This window comes from Haliotis rufescens, unplaced genomic scaffold (assembly GCF_023055435.1).
Source record: "Haliotis rufescens isolate VD_foot unplaced genomic scaffold, xgHalRufe1.0.p SCAF_19, whole genome shotgun sequence".
In the NCBI taxonomy this organism is placed as follows: Eukaryota; Metazoa; Mollusca; class Gastropoda; order Lepetellida; family Haliotidae; genus Haliotis; species Haliotis rufescens.
Window position 1 is genome coordinate 10,570,832 of NW_025963879.1, and position 13,213 is coordinate 10,584,044.

At 44.3% G+C, this 13,213-nt stretch overlaps 1 protein-coding gene across 1 annotated transcript in view; it reads left to right on the forward strand.

Moving 5' to 3' along the window:
- Positions 1-13,213, forward strand: part of LOC124138956 (uncharacterized protein KIAA0513-like) — a 95,406-nt gene that overhangs the window by 33,859 nt on the left and 48,334 nt on the right. The window contains exon 3 of the mRNA XM_046505881.2: positions 8,984-9,032. Coding sequence (XP_046361837.1) covers positions 8,984-9,032 — 49 coding nt within the window. The remainder of the gene's footprint in view (positions 1-8,983; positions 9,033-13,213) is intronic.

Genomic DNA, 13,213 nt, shown 5'->3' on the forward strand with positions numbered 1-13,213 from the left:
TCTATCTGGTGTGGTGGACAAGGGGTAACTCCACACCCAGGTCAGGTGTGGTGGACATGTAGGACCTCCACACCAAGGTCAGGTGTGGTGGTCATGTAGTAACTCCACACCCAGGTCAGGTGTGGTGGACATGTAGTAACTCCACACCCAGGTCAGGTGTGGTGGACATGTAGTAACTCCACACCCAGGTCAGGTGTGGTGGACATGTAGTAACTCCACACCAAGGTCAGGTGTGGTGGACATGTAGTAACTCCACACCCAGGTCAGGTGTGGTGGACATGTAGTAACTCCACACCCAGGTCAGGTGTGGTGGACATGTAGGACCTCCACACCCAGGTCAGGTGTGGTGGACATGTAGTAACTCCACACCCAGGTCAGGTGTGGTGGACATGTAGTAACTCCACACCAAGGTCAGGTGTGGTGGACATGTAGTAACTCCACACCCAGGTCAGGTGTGGTGGACATGTAGTAACTCCACACCAAGGTCAGGTGTGGTGGACATGTAGTAACTCCACACCAAGGTCAGGTGTGGTGGACATGTAGTAACTCCACACCCAGGTCAGGTGTGGTGGACATGTAGTAACTCCACACCCAGGTCAGGTGTGGTGGACATGTAGTAACTCCACACCAAGGTCAGGTGTGGTGGACATGTAGTAACTCCACACCCAGGTCAGGTGTGGTGGACATGTAGTAACTCCACACCCAGGTCAGGTGTGGTGGACATGTAGTAACTCCACACCCAGGTCAGGTGTGGTGGACATGTAGGACCTCCACACCCAGGTCAGGTGTGGTGGACATGTAGTAACTCCACACCAAGGTCAGGTGTGGTGGACATGTAGTAACTCCACACCAAGGTCAGGTGTGGTGGACATGTAGTAACTCCACACCAAGGTCAGGTGTGGTGGACATGTAGTAACTCCACACCAAGGTCAGGTGTGGTGGACATGTAGTAACTCCACACCCAGGTCAGGTGTGGTGGACATGTAGTAACTCCACACCCAGGTCAGGTGTGGTGGACATGTAGTAACTCCACACCAAGGTCAGGTGTGGTGGACATGTAGGACCTCCACACCAAGGTCAGGTGTGGTGGACATGTAGTAACTCCACACCCAGGTCAGGTGTGGTGGACATGTAGGACCTCCACACCAAGGTCAGGTGTGGTGGACATGTAGTAACTCCACACCCAGGTCAGGTGTGGTGGACATGTAGTAACTCCACACCCAGGTCAGGTGTGGTGGACATGTAGTAACTCCACACCAAGGTCAGGTGTGGTGGACATGTAGTAACTCCACACCCAGGTCAGGTGTGGTGGACATGTAGTAACTCCACACCCAGGTCAGGTGTGGTGGACATGTAGTAACTCCACACCCAGGTCAGGTGTGGTGGACATGTAGTAACTCCACACCCAGGTCAGGTGTGGTGGACATGTAGTAACTCCACACCCAGGTCAGGTGTGGTGGACATGTAGTAACTCCACACCCAGGTCAGGTGTGGTGGACATGTAGTAACTCCACACCAAGGTCAGGTGTGGTGGACATGTAGTAACTCCACACCCAGGTCAGGTGTGGTGGACAAGGGGTAACTCCACACCCAGGTCAGGTGTGGTGGACATGTAGTAACTCCACACCCAGGTCAGGTGTGGTGGACATGTAGTAACTCCACACCCAGGTCAGGTGTGGTGGACATGTAGTAACTCCACACCCAGGTCAGGTGTGGTGGACATGTAGTAACTCCACACCCAGGTCAGGTGTGGTGGACATGTAGTAACTCCACACCCAAATCACACTCCTTCACACATTTAATTTCTAATCATCTGATTGTTTGGGTAATTGTAGTGGAATAAAGGGATGCAGTTTTGTCAATTATATTTGATGAAATTGAAGATCTTCAGACAGGAATTCTAATATTATTGAGGCTAATTTCACTTCTAAAAGTTCCTGTATGGAGCTCCCCATCCAATGTTGCATCTTCCCCTGACAAGATGCCACTTCTTCACGACCGAGCCAGACAACAGGGAGGATATGGCTGACCTGTGTCCTTTAAGACCCACTTCACACCTTTGCTATCTCAAGTGAAATGAGTGGTACATTGAGACCATCCTGTTTTGCCATGGCAGCAGGAGGCCATTGCTGTTGCCCTGTGAGTCATCTCTTGACAGCAGACCCCGTGTGTCCAACACTCTTCTTGGATGTGTGGACACATGCAACTGGGTTCACATGAACAAGTCATAATTTCCAGGCAAAATGTGCCCATAGTCGATGTATCACTTAGCTGATCAATGCTAATGACCATGGTAAACTATCAGGGTGGGTAATTGCTATCACTACAATACAGATTCCAAGGGAGGTTTATTAGGAGTGTTATATTTCCATGTGTGTGTAGCACAATGATTAGTAAAAGGGAAAAGTACAGGGAACTGTCATGTACTAGGGAACCTGCTAAATTCAGACAATTTAGTGTTCATCAAATTGTCAGCATTAACAGGTTCCCAGACTAAGGAGTCAGTAATGACTGGTGTTTAGGAGACTAGGTCCTCCGTATGTCATGCTTGTCAGATTGCACTCACCACAATGGCTGCAGAGACAGCTAGGGCAGCTATCACAGACAATCTGCACAGTTTAAAACATCACCTTTGGATTAACATGATTAACATTGCGAATGGTAAATCTGTTTCCCCAGAGTTTCTCTATGACCTCTCTGAAGTAGTTTCAACACTGAAAAACTGGGAGTCATTGTGTCCTGAAGTGGAGTGAGGTGTTGTCCTGGAGTGGAGTGAGGTGACGTGTAGTCCAATGTGTCCAGGTATTCACATCAGGTATTACCCCTGTGTCTACACTTGTTGTAAGGTTGTAAACTGTGCCTACTGTTATCTCAGCTTCTGTCTGGCCTCACACTGAGAGTTGGAGGAGGCTGCTGAGACTCACGGCGTCACAAATCCATTTCCTTCTTCTCACATTGAAAAATTTATCCCCCAAGTCTGCTCCGTAGCCTACTTGTGGCTATTTTGGTTTACGATAAAGAAGAGTTTTTGGAATATCAGTGATTTCCCTAATACAACAAACACATGTTGAATTTTTGCCAAAGGCCTATCACAGTTGCAAATAATATTGTCTGAAGTGGGAATTAACTCATTGTCCTGGTCTTGGTATATTGTTTTGTATGTGTTGATATCTTGATATCTTGGTAAAAAGCACAGTAGCATGTATCTATATAGTGATATACTGTCTAACATATGTCTGTATATTGATATTCTGTCCAACATGTATCTGTATAGTGATATACTGTCTAACATATGTCTGTATAGTGATATTCTGTCCAACATGTATCTGTATAGTGATATACTGTCCAACAATTGTCTGTATATTGATATACTGTTCAACATGTCTGTATAGTGATATACTCTCCAACAATTGTCTGTATATTGATATACTGTTCAACATGTCTGTATAGTGATATACTGTCCAACAATTGTCTGTATATTGATATACCGGTACTGTTCAACATGTCTGTATAGTGATATACCGGTACTGTCCAACATGGGTCTGTACTACGTTTATAACGAATAGTGATATACTGTTCAGTAAGTTGTGTTTGGGTTATCATGTATGGGTGACATGGCTGATGTTTTTAGTCATTCACACCTTGAAACAACCCAGCCTGATGTACAGAAGTACAATGTCACACATATAATTTAGTTAGTTTTCAAATATATTTTCTTAGTCAGAAGAAAGATTTTTTTTAAGGTACATTTGTCAGAAGTTCAGAAAGATATTTTTTAAGGTACATTTGTACCTTAAAAAATATCTTTCTCCTTCACACTTGACATTCTTTGACATCAGAAATAATCTGACAGAGAGAAGTGAAGAGACCTACTAGAGTATACAGTGTGTATATAAGTACCTTAATGCCATGTGATAGCGCATTTGCATTACATGATTTTAATAGAGGTCATGCTTCCTCTTATGGTTTGTTAAAAGTCTGTGGTACAATAACCATTAATCATTAGACTGACATTCCAAAATAGCTTTTCATCTCTTAACATAGAAGTCAGTGAACTTTAAAAGTGTTGCTACTAGCATCTAAGCGAAAGATGTTATTTGTAAGTTGAGTCATGATTGATGGCTCTTAAGGAGCATGGGTGTGAAATACTTCAAACCAGCCAAGTTTTGGGGTTTGCTGAAACAGACAAATACTTTCATTGTATTAAAGCCCAGTCAAGAAAGCTGACTTTATTTTGGTCGGATGAGGCTTCTCCATTTCGTTCTGGCCATATTGATCTCCATAATGGCGCAGGATATATCCTTTCAGCGATATGAGATTCTAATCAATGAAGGGAGGCAGAATTCTGTGGGTTGTTATTGACTTCATTTCTTCACAGCTCACAAGATGAATCTCTTTGAACATTACATGATGAGGAGGGGATTGATGATGAAACATGCTGAAACTGTGGGGGCAAATACTGCAGGAGTGATAGAAGGAACAGACCGATGATATACCTTGTGTGTAGAGACAGATGATATACCTTGTGTGTAGAGACAGATGATGTACCTTGTGTGTAGAGACAGATGATATACCTTGTGTGTAGAGACAGATGATGTACCTTGTGTGTAGAGACAGATGATGTACCTTGTGTGTAGAGACATATGATGTACCTTGTGTGTAGAGACAGATGATGTACCTTGTGTGTAGAGACAGATGATGTACCTTGTGTGGAGAGACAGATGATGTACCTTGTGTGTAAAGAGAGATGATGTACCTTGTGTGTAGAGACAGATGATGTACCTTGTGTGTACAGACAGATGATGTACCTTGTGTGTAGAGACAGATGATGTACCTTGTGTGTAGAGACAGATGATGTACCTTGTGTGTAAAGAGAGATGATGTGCCTTGTGTGTAGAGACAGATGATGTACCTTGTGTGTAGAGACAGATGATGTACCTTGTGTGTACAGACAGATGATGTACCTTGTGTGTAGAGACAGATGATGTACTGTGTGTAGAGACGGATGATGTACCTTGTGTGTACAGACAGATGATGTACTGTGTGTGTAGAGACAGATGATGTACCTTGTGTGTAGAGACAGATGATGTACCTTGTGTGTAGAGACAGATGATGTACCTTGTGTGTAGAGACAGATGATGTACCTTGTGTGTAGAGACAGATGATGTACCTTATGTGTAGAGACAGATGATGTACCTTGTGTGTAAAGAGAGATGATGTGCCTTGTGTGTAGAGACAGATGATGTACCTTGTGTGTAGAGACAGATGATGTACCTTGTGTGTACAGACAGATGATGTACCTTGTGTGTAGAGACAGATGATGTACTGTGTGTAGAGACGGATGATGTACCTTGTGTGTAGAGACAGATGATGTACTGTGTGTGTAGAGACAGATGATGTACCTTGTGTGTAGAGACAGATGATGTACCTTGTGTGTAGAGACAGATGATGTACCTTGTGTGTAAAGAGAGATGATGTGCCTTGTGTGTAGAGACAGATGATGTACCTTGTGTGTAGAGACAGATGATGTACCTTGTGTGTAGAGACAGATGATGTACTGTGTGTAGAGACGGATGATGTACCTTGTGTGTAGAGACAGATTATGTACTTTGTGTGTAGAGACAGATGATGTACCTTGTGTGTAGAGACAGATGATATACCTTGTGTGTAGAGACAGATGATATACCTTGTGTGTAGAGACAGATGATGTACCTTGTGTGTAGAGACAGATGATGTACCTTGTGTGTAGAGACAGATGATGTACCTTGTGTGTAGAGACAGATGATGTACCTTGTGTGTAGAGACAGATGATATACCTTGTGTGTAGAGACAGATGATATACCTTGTGTGTAGAGACAGATGATGTACCTTGTGTGTAGAGACAGATGGTGCACCTTGTGTGTAGAGACAGATGATGTACCTTGTGTGTAGAGACAGATGATGTACCTTGTGTATAGAGACAGATGATGTACCTTGTGTGTAGAGACAGATGATATACCTTGTGTGTAGAGACAGATGATGTACCTTGTGTGTAGAGACAGATGATGTACCTTGTGTGTAGAGACAGATGATGTACCTTGTGTGTAGAGACAGATGATGTACCTTGTGTGTAGAGACAGATGATGTACCTTGTGTGTAGAGACAGATGATGTACTGTGTGTAGACAGATGGTGCACCTTGTGTGTAGAGACAGATGATGTACCTTGTGTGTAGAGACAGATGATGTTCCTTGTGTGTAGAGACAGATATTCTTTATTTCCTCCAATTGAATGAAGATCACAATATGCAGATATGATTATGTTACATGTTTAACATGAATTGGGGGTATATTTACACATGTGCATAAACATACAAGTTTTCTAGCAGGTATTGCCATTTCCTTATAAAGCGGCTTACATTAATTATGACTTCTGCCCACACATCTCTTTCTAGTCCATGATACATTCTATTGAACATCCACCAATTGTTGTTATCCTCATTTCCTTGAAACAATTGATGGTGGAGTTTGGATGAAGACCTAGCTGACATCTCCTGCTCTCTTGTATAGGTCCCTGAGGTCCCAGCTTGTATGTACATGTATGTGTATGTGTTAATCCTCAGATTGGATTCAGCTCTTGAAGCTTGATCTTAGATCTTCTTAGTGATGTTGGTCAGGCTGAATGTATTGGGTGAGCCTGTCCAGGACATGGCAGCTGCCTGCTGTGTGATGTGGAGAGCTGCAATCCCATCCTTATCATACGGGGGACATAACGCAGCTGTCTGTTCTTCTTTTCATCTTGGTCACAACACTGATATCGACTCATTTGATTGAAATCTCCTCACATATGTTGTCATGTTATGTCATTGCCATTTTCAGATGAATACAAGATTCTAAAAAATCATACGTTGGAAGATTTGTAAGCAATCATATCATATGTGCTTTGAGACATATATTTTGGGGTTCTACCTGAGACTAAGTGAAAACAAAATTATGATGTCCAAAACAGTGGTCACCGATGCTATTGTCAACTGACGTCCTTATTTCAACCCCGATTTCACCCTTCTGACCTCACAACAAACTCCTTATTTCACCCATCTGACACCACCCTTTTGACTTCACCCTCCTGACGTCACCTTCCAAAAACCTCCCGTCATGACTTCATCTTGCACAACCTCACCCTCTTGACCTCACCTTTCACAACCACACCCTCCTGACCTCTCCTTCCACAACCTCCCCTCCTGACCGCACCTTCCACAACCTCTCCTTCCACAACCTCCCCTCCTGACCTCTCCTTCCACAACCTCCCCTCCTGACCTCACCTTCAACAACCTCACCCTCCTGACCTCACCTTACACAACCTCACCCTCTTGAGTTCACCTTCAACAACCACCCCTCCTGAACTTACCTTCCACAACCTCACCCTCCTGACCTCACCTTCCACAACCTCACCCTCTTGACTTCACCTTCCACAACCTCACCTTCCCCAACCTCACCCTCCTGCCTTCACCTTCCACAACCTCACCCTCCTGAGTTCACCTTCCACAACCTCACCCTCCTGACTTCACCTTCCACAACTTCACCCTCCTGACTGCACCTTCCACAACCTCACCCTCCTGACTTCACCTTCCACAACCTGACCCTCCTGACTGCACCTTCCACAACCTCACCCTCCTGACTTCACCTTCCACAACCTGACCCTCCTGACTGCACCTTCCACAACCTGACCCTCTTGACTTCACCTTCCACACCCTCACCCTCCTGACTTCACCTTCCACACCCTCACCCTCCTGACCTCACCTTCCACACCCTCACCCTCCTGACTGCACCTTCCACACCCTCACCCTCCTGACTGCACCTTCCACACCCTCACCCTCCTGACTTCACCTTCCACAACCGCACCCTCCTGACTTCACCTTCCACACCCTCACCCTCCTGACTTCACCTTCCACTACCTTACCCTCTTGACTTCACCTTCCACACCCATACCCTCCTGACTTCACCTTCCACACCCTCACCCTCCTGACTTCACCTTCCACAACCTTACCCTCTTGACTTCACCTTCCACACCCTCACCCTCCTGACTTCACCTTCCACACCCTCACCCTCCTGACCTCACCTTCCACACCCTCACCCTCTTGACTTCACCTTCCACACCCTCACCCTCCTGACTTCACCTTCCACAACCTCACCCTCCTGACTTCACCTTGCTGACATTACCATGCCATGCTGGTGTACATATGGTTTGTCGTACAGGTATACTGAGTTGTCTTCCTAGAAGAGAACAAGCTCGTTACAGAATCTGTGTGAAACCCATGCACTCACTCGAACTTAGTGCTGTTTATGAATGGATGGATCATGATGTTAGGATCACGGTGGTGATAGTTGTAGCTGTGGTGTTGGTGATGATGATGGAGTTGACGTTACTTGCTGCTGCTGTTGTTGTCAGCTGTAGAAAATTGATGAGGATTATTGTCGTGATGGCAATGCTACTACTGGTGTTCATAATGTCCAGATACTTAATGAAGATTGTTGATTTGCCGATGGTGTTGTGATGCCGATGGTGTTGTGATGCCGATGATGTTGTGATGCCGATGGTGTTGTGATGCCGATGGTGTTGTGATGCCGATGGTGTTGTGATGCCGATGGTGTTGTGATGCTGATGGTGTTGTGATGCCGATGGTGTTGTGATGCTGATGATGTTGTGATGCCGATGGTATTGCGAGGATCATGGAGAGTATCTTGGATATTATTGTGAATTATAGTCTAGACTGAGCAACTCAGACTGTCTTGATTACTGATTCACAGGGGCGGTCGGGTAGCCTAGTGGTTAAAGCGTTCGCTCGTCACGCCGAAGACCCGGGTTCGATTCCTGACATGGGTACAATGTGTGAAGCCCATTTCTGGTGTCCCCCGCCGTGATATTGCCGGAATATTGCTAAAAGCGGCGTAAAAACCATACTCACTCACTCACTCACTCACTGATTCACATCTTCTTTGTTTCAGCTTGGATATATCACAAACAGAAAAAGCCAAATTCGGAGAACTTTGTCAGGTAAGTACACCTTGCCTACCACATGTTAATGCTGACACAAAAAAAAGGTGTTGATGCTGGCTGTGCTGGCAAAATAAAATAAAACAAATATGGGTAAGAATAACTGCATGTCGTTTTGATCATTGTGGGTTCATCAAATTATACACAGTGGGGTACAGTATAGTGCAGGAAGTCCTGACAAGGGGTGTGTTCTGCCTTCCTGGCAAGGGCATGTAGTGTGGGGTACAGAATAGTGCAGGAAGTCCTGGCAAGGGGTGTGTTCTGCCTTCCTGGCTAGGGCATGTAGTGTGGGGTACAGAATAGTGCAGGAAGTCCTGGCAAGGGGTGTGTTCTGCCTTCCTGGCTAGGGCATGTAGTGTGGGGTACAGAATAGTGCAGGAAGTCCTGGCAAGGGGTGTGTTCTGCCTCCCTGGCTAGGGCATGTAGTGTGGGGTACAGTATAGTGCAGGAAGTCCTGACAAGGGGTGTGTTCTGCCTTCCTGCCTAGGGCATGTAGTGTGGGGTACAGAATAGTGCAGGAAGTCCTGACAAGGGGTGTGTTCTGCCTTCCTGGCAAGGGCATGTAGTGTGGGGTACAGTATAGTGCAGGAAGTCCTGACAAGGGGTGTGTTCTGCCTTCCTGGCTAGGGCATGTAGTGTGGGAGGCAGAATAGTGCAGGAAGTCCTGACAAGGGGTGTGTTCTGCCTTCCTGGCAAGGCATGTAGTGTGGGGTACAGAATAGTGCAGGAAGTCCTGACAAGGGGTGTGTTCTGCCTTCCTGGCTAGGGCACGTAGTGTGGGGTACAGAATAGTGCAGGAAGTCCTGACAAGGGGTGTGTTCTGCCTCCCTGGCTAGGGCATGTAGTGTGGGGTACAGAATAGTGCAGGAAGTCCTGACAAGGGGTGTGTTCTGCCTCCCTGGCAAGGGCATGTAGTGTGGGGTACAGAATAGTGCAGGAAGTCCTGACAAGGGGTGTGTTCTGCCTCCCTGGCTAGGGCATGTAGTGTGGGGTACAGAATAGTGCAGGAAGTCCTGACAAGGGGTGTGTTCTGCCTTCCTGGCAAGGGCATGTAGTGTGGGGTACAGTATAGTGCAGGAAGTCCTGACAAGGGGTGTGTTCTGCCTCCCTGGCTAGGGCATGTAGTGTGGGGTACAGTAAAGTGCAGGAAGTCCTGACAAGGGGTGTGTTCTGCCTCCCTGGCTAGGGCATGTAGTGTGGGGTACAGAATAGTGCAGGAAGTCCTGACAAGGGGTGTGTTCTGCCTCCCTGGCTAGGGCATGTAGTGTGGGGTACAGAATAGTGCAGGAAGTCCTGACAAGGGGTGTGTTCTGCCTCCCTGGCAAGGGCATGTAGTGTGGGGTACAGAATAGTGCAGGAAGTCCTGACAAGGGGTGTGTTCGGCCCATAAACAATACATATATTCTCTACATGAGAATTTAATTTACATCTAAATATTTCTTATTCAAAATTAGCACACCCGCCTATAAGACAAAGCAACACTGCAAACTGATACCTTAATACCTTATACCTAAATAAGAATACACACATTCAACACACGCTTATCACAAGCACACATTACTGATAACATGTTACTCCTCACATTCTCAGAACGTGTTATCACAGCACATACAACCTACACACTTGATACTGGCAATAAATGTAATATTTATTAAACTGTTAATTGAAACATTAGCTTTATGAACTTTGCAACCTGAACCAGTGTAGCAAAACACAACTACAAGTTTACGTCTATAAAATGCTAACATCAAAATTAGTTAAATAGATGTTTTAGTCTAGAACTTTAGTTTATATATAATACAAACCATTCTAGGACCTAATAACGTTAGACCTTTTCACAAAAAATATATAAACTAACCTGGTGACCATTCTACTATGTTCAGCTCTCAAAATGCAATGGAAGCCACACGAAACCACCAGGTACAATGTCATTGAAGCAGATGATCAAATCAGCCAATTAAAATCCTAAGTATTATAACTAAGATTCCCCCTAACATGAAATGCACGTGCTATGCATATTCATTAACTTGGCCTAGACAAAGAACAAGCAAAGAGAATACCATGAATAAAACCGTATAACACGAACAAGAAATGTTTTCGGATCACTTTTTGTCTTTTAAAATAAAAACAAAATACATCGTTTAAACGTCACACATGTATGCGTAGGGAGTCCTGACAAAGGGTGTGTTCTGGCTAGGGCATGTAGTGTGGGTGGCAGTATAGTGCAGCCCCTGTTTGATCACTGCTGTGCACACAGTCGTGTCTACAGAATCAATAATGCCTGCTGCAATTGGGAAGTGCCACATCATATCGGGTTGTGATTAATTGTAATGATTAATCAATGAAGTTGCAGGAGCTGGCTAGTGTTTGATCTCTGAGGGTGTGACCTTTCTGTCTGCCTGGTTTCTTTCATTCATTCATTCATTCATTCATTCATTCATTCATTCATTCATTCATTCATTCATTCATTCATTCATTCATTCATTCATTCATTCTTGCTTTCTTTCTTTCATTTATCATAAACATGTTGACGTGTAACATTATTGTCTTGATGCTGAGCCAGTATGTGTAGAATGTTTCTCATATCACAAGAAGGCTACTGTTGTGGCATGTGAGGAATCATCCCATTCCCTCATATCAAGACCGTGTTATTCCTTATGGAGCATATGGAAAAGCCATTTAATGAATGTCTGTCAAAGTTAGTGGCAAGTCATGTGACTGGATTCAATAAAAGACAACATAAAGTCATGACAAACACTACCTTTTTTATTAAAATTGTTTAAGTTGCGGGTGCTATTGGTAGAGCAGGGCATGCTTACTCTCTTTGCAAACACCAGGGGTCATGACTTCCAGTGGTCTATTCATATAACATTCATCACTGTTTTGCCAATAAAATATGTTATGATGACTCTCTGGCTTTGAGGGTTTGATGTGACAGGATTCAGCCAGAAACAATGGCCTGTCATGGGACATGATTTAGTCAAGAACACAGACTAACATATCTGATAGGAAACAATATTCCCCTCAAGTGTAACCACAACAAAGACTGTGATTCCTCTCTCCGGGGAGACCACTGCCACAGGGTTCCTGTCGGTGTAATTGGGATCAGTGCAGTCGTATGGAAAGCACGGATATTGGCCATATGCATCACTGGTTTGCCAAGCTTACAGGTATACCAGTAAATTTAATCAAATATCCCCAGGCTTGGAATAAGACGAGATTGCATGCTTCAAGCCGCAAGTTTACATGCAGACTGCCTTGTAAGATTTTGTTATAAAACTGATTTCTACATTGATAGTCAACACAACAGCTTTTGGTCAACTTGAAACTGTTGTTTGTGATTCCCACTGTCTCTGGCTGACCTAGCTCCCTACCCAGGGAGTTGCAGCCCATACAAAGTACATCTACCAAGGTTCAGGCTGTCCAGTGACATTGTAGGTCATCAAATATATCACATTATAGTGTTTACATCTTGTGGTGTGATGCAAGTAAATTACAGTTGGACCACACTTATCCGGATAGTTGTGTTTTCTCAAATATTGTCCAAATAAATGAATTTCCTGATATCTAAATCCATTGTCAGTTACCTCCCCTGCACATATTCCAAGGAGGCAAGAACTACCCTATTATGATGTGCATAAGATTATTCCAGTATTATGCACAGTCAAAAACTACATCATATCCCTTCAACAAATTCAGGTGAATAAACAGGTGATAACAAACTTGGAGATAAAACATCTCTAGATGTGAAGATTTACCATTTCAACTGTATTTCTTGTTATGCAAGGCATTGTTTAATATGCAGGGCTTACAATTACCATGTGTAATTTCTCATAAACTTAGCCGGAAGCAGTAATCAGCTGTACCCATGTTTTCTCTCAATCTAGTGGCGTTTCAGTTAAATAATACCCAATGATATAACTCCATTGAATTTTGGTGAACATATAAAACAGGGTATTCTCTGAATAGGAGTGAAGCAGGAATTAGTAATATGTATTTTCTAAAATGTGAAGGACATGTATGAATTAATGGTAACCAACTCTATATCTTCCTTGTTCAATCTCCGGCAAATCTTCCTCCATGAAGGGGCAGAGTTGTGTCCCTCCTTCGTGTTGCATCACTTTCCTAACACACTCACTTTCTTCCACATAGAGCTGACCTGCCATTAAATACTGTTCAGA